The sequence below is a fragment of the Octopus sinensis genome, linkage group LG14 (genome assembly GCF_006345805.1).
Source record: "Octopus sinensis linkage group LG14, ASM634580v1, whole genome shotgun sequence".
NCBI lineage: Eukaryota > Metazoa > Mollusca > Cephalopoda > Octopoda > Octopodidae > Octopus > Octopus sinensis.
In genome coordinates, this window is record NC_043010.1 from 63252110 (window position 1) to 63261815 (window position 9706).

The 9706-nt window shown below is 40.6% G+C and overlaps 1 protein-coding gene across 1 annotated transcript in view; it reads left to right on the forward strand.

The window, feature by feature from the left end:
- The window catches only part of LOC115218901 (zinc finger protein 271), a 15058-nt gene extending 7435 nt beyond the window's left edge, over positions 1-7623 (forward strand). Inside the window, exon 2 of the mRNA XM_029788899.2 lies at positions 3427-7623. Within this exon, the coding sequence (XP_029644759.1) occupies positions 3541-6327 (2787 nt within the window). The 5' untranslated portion in view covers positions 3427-3540 and the 3' untranslated portion in view covers positions 6328-7623. The remainder of the gene's footprint in view (positions 1-3426) is intronic.
- The last annotated feature ends 2083 nt before the right edge of the window (positions 7624-9706 follow it).

A 9706-nucleotide genomic window follows, 5' to 3' on the forward strand; every position in this document is an offset into this window, starting at 1 on the left:
CCAAACCTTAGTCACAATTTATGTTCCTAACACTAGCTGAATGATAATGAAGTTATTTTACTAAATTCTTTGTCATATTTAAAATTAATTGAAAGAAACACAGACCATCTCAGCAGAAATATGGTAAGAAAATGGTTAAAATATATAATAGAGAAACAATTCTTAACCCTTTTGATACCAACCTGGCTGAAACCAGTTCTGGCTCTGAGTACAAATGTCTTGTTTTCATAAGTTTTGAATTAAATCTTCCACCAAACCTTAGTCACAATATGTTCCTAACACTAGCTGAATGATAACCAAAGTTATTTTACTAAATTCTTTGTCTAAGGGTTAGACTGAGCATATTCAGCCAAAATCTTCTCTCTGTTTTGCATTCAAACTGGCTAGATCTGGTTTTCCACACCAATCCTACAACCTCATTCTAAGAAAATATACAGTCACCTCATCAAAATCTCAAAGCTCTAAGAGAATGCATGATCAATTGAAAGCAACAAGAATAAATAAGCATTACTTTTGACAGAATAACACAAATACTAAAGAGTTCAATTGATGTATACTGGCCGTGGAACGGAATGCTGTGTCATTTGTGCCTCGACTGCATTGAAACTGTTGTGGACACACTTCTGGAGCTAACGATGGGGATTCGTTATTGTCAACACTGTTTTAATTACTCTTTACTCCTTTGCTCTTTTACTTGTTTCAGTCGTTTGACTGTGGCCATGCTGGAGCACCGCCTTTAGTCGACCAAATCGACCCAAGGACGTATTCTTTGTAAGCCTAGTACTTATTCTATCGGGTTCTGTTTCCGAATCGCTAAGTTACGGGGACGTAAACACACCACCATCGGTTGTCAAGCGATGTTGGGGAGACAAACACAGACACACAAACATATACACACACATACATATATATACATATATACGACGGGCTTCTTTCAGTTTCCGTCTACCAAATCCACTCACAAGGCTTTGGTCAGCCCGAGGCTATAGTAGAAGGCACTTACCCAAGGTGCCACGCAGTGGGACTGAACCCGGATCCATGTGGCTCGTAAGCAAGCAACTTAACACATAGCCACTCCTACGCCTATTGTTCACTTTTCCATGCTAGCATGGGTCAGATGGAGTTTACTGAGTCAAGTTTTCTGCAGTTGGATGCCCTTCCTGCCACCTTCTTTCACCTCTTTTCAAGCAAAGTGATATTTCCACTTTGCCAGAGATCATCATCATCATCATTGTTGTTGTTTAACGTCCGCTTTCCATGCTGGCATGGGTTGGACGGTTCGACCGGGGTCTGGGAAGCCAGGAGGCTGCACCAAGCTCCAGTCTGATCCGGCAGTGTTTCTACAGCTGGATGCCCTTCCTAATGCCAACCACTCTGTGAGTGTAGTGGGTGCTTTTTACATGCCACCGGCACAGGTGCCAGGGGAGGCTGGCAACGTCCACGATCGGTTGGTGGTTTTTACGTGCCACCAGCACAGAAAGCCAGTCAAGGCGGCGCTGGCATCGGCCACATTCGGATGGTGCTTTTTCCATGCCACCGGCACAGGTATCACAACTACAATTCCCATTTGATATTTATTTGGAAATTGTAGTTGTGATACCTGTGCCTTTGTTCACAGCCCCTTATCATTCCTTTGTTCACAGTCCCTTGTTATCCCTTTGTTCACAGCCCTTTGTCATTCCTTTGTTCACAATCCCTTGTCATTCCTTTGTTCACAGCCCTTTGTCATTCCTTTGTTCACAGACCTTGTCATTCCTTTGTTCACAGCCCTTTGTCATTCCTTTGTTCACAGTCCCTTGTCATTCCTTTGTTCACAGTCCCTTGTCATCCCTTTGTTCACAGCCCCTTATCATTCCTTTGTTCACAGTCCTTTGTTATCCCTTTGTTCACAGCCCCTTATCATTCCTTTGTTCACAGTCCCTTGTTATCCCTTTGTTCACAGCCCTTTGTCATTCCTTTGTTCACAATCCCTTGTCATTCCTTTGTTCACAGCCCTTTGTCATTCCTTTGTTCACAGACCTTGTCATTCCTTTGTTCACAGACCTTGTCATTCCTTTGTTCACAGTCCCTTGTCACCCCCTTGTTCACAGCCCTTTGTCATTCCTTTGTTCACAACCCTTTGTCATTCCTTTGTTCACAGTCCCTTGTCATCCCCTTGTTCACAGTCCCTTGTCATTCCTTTGTTCACAGTCCCTTGTCATCCCCTTGTTCACAGCCCTTTGTCATTCCTTTGTTCACAGTCCCTTGTCATCCCCTTGTTCACAGTCCCTTGTCATTCCTTTGTTCACACCCCTTTGTCATTCCTTTGTTCACAGTCCTTTGTTCACAGCCCCTTGTCATCCCCTTCATGAAATCGAACTGCTGTCATCAGCCATCATCACTTCCTGTATCCTTTTCACTTTTCTTTCTCCAACAGACCCCTTCTATTTGGATCATTTGACCCTGTTTCACTCAACCCATGACCTTCTTTCACATCACATGTCCCAACCATCATAATCTTCTCTCTTCCACAATACGGTTGCTTCCATTCCAGTCCAGTGGTTCTCAACCGTTTTCCTTAACCTGTGGACTCCTTGCTTATTATTTTACTTCAGTGGACTCATCCCATTCCCACCCGGCCGTTATTGTTCATCGTTAAGAAACAAAACAGAAACCGTATTGCATATTCATGTGTTGTACAAGTATTTTCAGTTCATTGCAAGCAAATTTTAACAACAAAATCTTATGGACCCTGGTTGATAACCACTGATTTTACAGTCTTTTCTGCTCACCTCACTTACGCAAGCCATCGTTATACACCCAGCCAAGCATAAACCCCCACCCGCCCTCTCTGCCTTTGCGTGTCCTCCACATTTAGCCTCCGTGTCCCACTGCCCTACAACATTGCTTTAACACATTGTGACCTTACTCTCAACTCTCTCCCTCCCTCTCCCACCCCACAATTCTTACTTTTTACGGTTTCTTATTCTTTGATGTGTCTCGTCACTGTTACATGCTATTATTGTTTGATGTCTATTATCTATCTTACCTATTTATACATTTTATCTGGTTTACATTGTAAGCTTTTCAATGTTAACAACAAATAAAACTACAGTTACAACTATACTATAACCTGTTTATGGCTGTCTTATAATATATTTACAATTATTATAGTATATTTATAACTATTTTACAGCCTATTTGTAGCTTTATTACAATATATTTATAACTAATTTATTAGTCTCTTACGAAATATTTATAACAATTATACACATAATGGTATTATAATGTATTTATTATTAAAATAACCTTTATAACTATAATATGTTTATAGCTATATTACAATATATTTTTAACTATATTATAATAAATTATTTTCTGATTCCCATAGACAGAGAAAAGTTCCAAATATAACTTGTTTAATGTGTATTTATTTTTAAATTTCAGGTCCATGCTTGCGGTTAAGTTCCAGGAGATTCTGTTAAGGTGTTAGCTGCTGCTTCTACTGTATTTTAGTTCAGCACAGGCCAGCTGTCAAGCTAGCCGACTTAGTTGGCCAAAATGGAACGGTCAGCCAGCGTACCGTTCCATTACGACATGTACGGGATGCCCTTTCACCCGGCGCATACCCTACATGCTCCGAGGATGACTCACATTGCCGACAAGTCCATTCATAACACAATCTCTTCAGCCGGGAAGCACTTTCCTCACAGCAGTGACCATGGCCTCGACACTCAGCGCATGATTCCTATGCAGGATAAAGGCAATCACAGCAATATTTCTGGCAAACACCTCCACCATCGACACTCCTCATCGTCGTCGTCATCACATTCCCACAGTTCTCAGAGAATGTCCCATGCAATAGAAAAATCTATGCACCATTCAAGCAGCTCAGGCAAGCAGTTCCCACATGACCACACTCTCGATTCACAAAGAATGCTACATGGTATTGAAAAGTCCAGCCAAAATAGCAGCAGCAGCTCTGGCAAGCATTATTCCCATGAACATAACATGCAGTCAAGCCAAAGAATCTCACATGAGAAAACAACCCATTCTTCATCAATTTCTGGGAAACAATTTCTGCCAAGTAGCTGCCAAGAAGTTCCAAGGATGTCGCATGTTCCAGAGAAAAACATTCACAACAGCATCTCCAGTAAACAGATCTCTTCCCACAGACATAACTTGGAGAAGGAGAGAATAGCCTCACCAGTTGACAAACCAGACAACAACAGCAACAGCGACCTGTCTGGGAGCCAGTTCTCTCATGAGTCGACTATCGAGAGCCAGAGGCTGCCACTGCCCTATATTGGTCAGACAGTGTTTCCTGGTAACAATATGTACAGCAGCCAGTATTCTCAGCCATGTTACTTACCGACCACTGACAGAATGCAGTCAAGCTTGGAGGGCGGACAATCATCCAAGGAGAGTTCTTCTCAAAAGAGCTCCACTTCTAGTATTGATAAATCATTCCATGGTGATGTGTCTCAAAAACAATACGGCCCGAACAAACTCTCGCAGAGCTCCATAAAACAACATCAACATCAGCCACATCAACAACAGCCACAGCAACCACCACAACAACAGCAACAACAACAACAACAACAGCAGCAACAACAACAACAACAACATCCTCCACCCCTCAAACAGCTCTTCTGCGATTACTGCGGCAAGAAGTTTGCTCAGGAATATTTGATGCACATGCACCGAAGGAAACATACAGGAGAGAAACCGTTCCAGTGCGACATCTGCAACAAACAGTTCTCTCGCAAAGACGTGATGCAGCGACATAAAAAGAATCACACGGATAAAATCGATCAACCAATGAAAAGCAATGAAAACCATTACCAGTCGATGCCAGTCAATGTTCAAAGAAATGAAATTCAGAATCATGGAAAATTCCAACATCAGAATATTTCTCCAAGTTACCAAAGACCACCAACTAATACACAGAAATATCCATCGCAATCTCAGCAGCCCATCTCACAACCTCAGTATCAGATGCAAAAAAACATGGGCAGCAATTATCAAGGAATGCCACCAGATATTCCCAGGTTTGAAGAACTACATAACGTTTCTATGAAAAAATCTTATTACTGTGACATATGTCAGAAACAGTTTGCTCAGCGCTATTATTTGGCCATTCATAAACGGTCTCACACTGGCGAGAAACCATTCCAGTGTGATTTTTGTATTCAGAAATTTGCCCGCAAAGATACATTAAAGATCCACCGTAGAACACACACAGGCGAGACACCTTATCAATGCAATGTTTGTCTTGAAAAATTCTCTCAAAGAATTAAGTTGCAAATTCATCAGAAACAGCACATTAGTAAGAAACGGTACCAATGTGATATTTGTCTGAGACATTTCGCACAGCGTTACTACCTGCGAATACATCGCAGGACTCATACCGGGGAACAGCCTAATCAGTGTGAAGTCTGTCTAAAACAATTTGTACAGAAATACCACCTGGAGATCCACAAGCGGATCCATACTGGGGAGAAACTGTTCCAATGTGATGTCTGTCTGAAACAGTTCACTCAAAAATACTACCTGGCCATTCATAAGCGAACCCACACGGGAGAGAAACCATTCCAGTGTGACTTTTGCATCCAGAAATTTGCTCGCAAAACGACCCTTCAAATTCACCGGAGAACCCATACAGGGGAAAAGCCCTTTAAATGTGAAGTTTGCCTCAAGCAATTTTCCCAAAGTAGCAAACTAAGAGTTCATCAAAGGACCCACGGACCGAAACGACGCTACCAATGTGATGTTTGTATGAAACTGTTTGCGCAGCGACATTATCTTCAGATCCACCAGAGATCCCACACCGGCGAGAAACCGTTCCAGTGTGAGATTTGCTTCAAACAGTTTGCTCAGAGAAACACATTACAGATACACAAGCGAACGCACACAGGAGAGAAACCATTCCAGTGTGAAGTCTGCCTCAAGAACTTTGCCCACAAACACTACCTGCAATTGCATAAACGGACCCACACCGGGGAAAAGCCGTTCCAGTGTGACTTCTGCTTCAAGCAATTCGCACAGAGGAATTCTTTGCAGATGCATCGCAGAACGCATACGGGTGAGAAACCCTTTCAGTGTGAAGTGTGTTTGAAGGCATTCGCTCAGAGACACTACCTACGACTGCACAAACGAACCCATACAGGGGAGAAGGCCTTCCACTGTGACTTGTGCCCTAAACACTTTGCTAGGAGCGACACACTACATCGCCACAAGAAGACCCACAACAAGACTGCCAGTAAACCTCCAAAGACTTCTTCGAATTCCATCAACAAAACGGTTGAAGAATTTCCTCCTATGAGTACTTATTTGTGGCAACTGTGATCTGACAGAGGGAGACTGTTGTAATGTTTTTAGTTAAATGATAACTAAAATATTGTGTATTGCAGTGAATACATACATGTATACATATATACCTACATATGTGTGCACGCATCATATATATATATCTATATATATTATATAAATATAGATATACATATATATATACATGTATATATACATGCGCACATACATACATGCATGTGTGTCATGGAATATACATATGTATATACATTATATGTCATGTATATACATATGTATATATACAGGCACCCAATTAAGATTATATTTCAAGACAGACAATGACACAGTGTATTATTATTATTATTATTATTATTATTGTTATTATCAACATCATCATCATTTTTATTATTATTATTATTATTATTATTTCATTACATCTTCACAAATCACATCATAAAACATTTGGAAAACGTAGAGAGAGCATTTTTGCTGAATCATCCATCCTAGAAAGTTTTCTTATATTTTTCATATCATTTTTTCTTCTTTTTTTGACAGTTTTCTTTTTCTCAACCCTTTCTTGTTCTCCCCCCAACCCCTGATCTTCAAGGAGTCATACAGTACCAATTTGTCTTGGTGTCATTGGATAGACTTAGTTGAATCTACTTTGGAAAATTCTTTATTTCTCTTGTACCTTCTCCTCCAACTAAAAAACATTACTAATCGTGGCTTGACCGATGCCAAACTCACCAGAAACTTTTCCAAACATTTTCATTCATAATTGACTTATGGCCAGACGTTCCAAAACTGATGCTAAACAATCCACATCCTTAAAAGAGCCAACTTCATGTACGGTGGGTAAAAACAATAAAAATGGAAGATAAAAAATAAAAACAAAACTGGTGGCTCTTGGAAGGGCAGATAACCCATGTTTAGACAATAAAGACTTTGATTGACTCATGCAAAAAAAAAAAAAAAGACGGCTGATACACAATTGCTGTATATTCGCATTGTAGACCATCAGAGTGTGCATACGAAATATGTTGCACTTGGGTCTAGTTTGTATACTGTATATACAGCCATTGTTTGCATAAAAGTTTGTAGTTTTAAAGAACCAGATTTCATTGGAAAAACAAACGCTGCTTGCTGATTGCAGAAAAAGTCATTGCTGAAGGCTAAGTGAGATTTCATTCATTTTATTTAATACGTTAATAAAAAGTCAGAGATGATGCAATGGGACAAAATAAGGGGAATCTTTAAATATTTATATCATGCAGCATTCTTTGTGAGTCTGTGTTATATAAATAAAGAAATAAATATTATATGTGTAGCAATCAATTTCGTTGTTTCTTATATTTTTTTTTAAGCTACAAGTATCGAAAATAATCAGACCAGTTTAAAACCTTTTTGTCTTTCCGATTCTACTTTCATTTTCAAATTGTCTTTTACATCTACAATGTGTGGTGATTGCATGCTTTAAAATGATTGTTTCTTGATTAGGTACAAGGTGCAGGCGTGGCTGTGTGGTAAGAAGCTTATTTCCCAACCATATGGTTCCGGGTTCAGTCCCACTGCATGGCACCTCAGGCAAATATCTTCTACTATAGTCTCAGACCAACCAAAGCCTTTGGGTGTATTTGATAGACGGCAATTGAAAGGAGCTTGTGGTATTTGGTGTGTGTTTGTGTTTGTTCCCCTCCAACACCTTACAACTGGTGTTGCTGTGTTTACATCCCCATAGCTTAGCAGACTAAGAGAATAAGCACCAAAATCAATATACTTGACTAAAAAACTAAAAGTTCTTCAAGGCAGTGCCCCAGCATGGCCACAGTCTAACGGCACAAACAAGTAAAAGATAAAGGTTAGAAATTTTTGGTAAGGATTAAACTGCAGACCGTGGTTGAAGCCAATGGTGATTTTATTGAATAAATTTAGCCTTTAGTATTTCAAGATATTTTTATGTAATTTTGGTAAATATATCTGTTAAAATGAGATGTCAGGGTTATTTTCCTTTTTGCGTAATTTAGACAACAGTTTATTCACTGCACCCTGTATATATATAAAATGTTTTCTGTGTATATATGCTTGTGCATATATATATATATATATTATATATATATATATGTGTGTGTGTATATATTTATACATACATATGTATATATATATACATATATAATATAATATTTTTTGGGTATACATGTCTGTGTGTATATGTGTGTGTGTGCGCGCGCACGACTGAGCACCCTACCCTTATTCCGACACCACTTTTCTCACTTGTTAGCCATTCCTTATCCATTAATATTGTTCACCACACCCACATGTCACAATGGCCTTCCCCCTCCCTGGGCCACCAAATTATCCAACTCATGCATTATCTCTGTTTTATCTCTCTGCTCTGCCCCTGCAGCTTATCCAAACATGTCATATCTCTCCCTTTTTTTTCTCTTCTTCCCAGGCAATTGGCATCGTTACTACCAAACTGCTTGTATCCCTCAGCCTCCCCAACTCATACACCTCCTCCCTTCAATCCCTACAGACATTGCCCACCTCCCTCTTCCACTTCCCCTATCTCTTCTCTCACAGACTCTCTCGCAACCTCCCCACCAGGGCCTTGTTTTCGAGGTGCCATCTGGACAACTCATCATCACTCTCATTCTCTCCCCTAAATATAAGCACCAAGGAGCTCCTCTACAACAAGAGCCTGTTCTATCCTACCACTTCCCTCATCTCTTTAACCCCCATCTAGTATACAGAGGCAACGTGCTCCATCCCCGGGTCTCTTGACTTGAGAGCTCTATGGTGAGTTCAGTTGGCATCCAGCACACATTATAAAGTGGTTGGTGTTAGGCAGGACATCCAACCAGAGAAACCATGCCAAAGCTCACACTGGAGTACGATGCAGCCCTTAACCCATTGGATCCTTGTCAAACTGTCTGACCCATGCCAGCATGGAATAAGGACCTTAAATGAGGATGATGAAACTGCCAATCACCTGATTAGCTACCAATGTCAAGGCACAGGAATGGCTGTGTGGTAAGTAGCTTGCTTACCAACCACATGGTTCAGGGTTCAGTCCCACTGCATGGCACCTTGGGCAAGTGTTTTCTACTATAGCCTCAGGCCAACCAAAGCCTTGTGAGTGAATTTGGTAGACGGAAACTGAAAGAAGCCCATGGTATATATGTATATATATGTGTGTGTGTGTGTGTGTGTATATGTTTGTATGTCTGTTTGTCTCCCCCAACATCACTTGACAACTGATGCTGGTGTGTTTACGTCTCCCATAACTTAGCGGTTCGGCAAAAGTACTAGGCTTACAAAGAATAAGTCCTGGGGTTGATTTGCTCGACTAAAGGCAGTGCTCCAGCATGGCCACAGTCAAATGACTGAAACAAGTAAAAGAGACACAAAAGCCAGATAG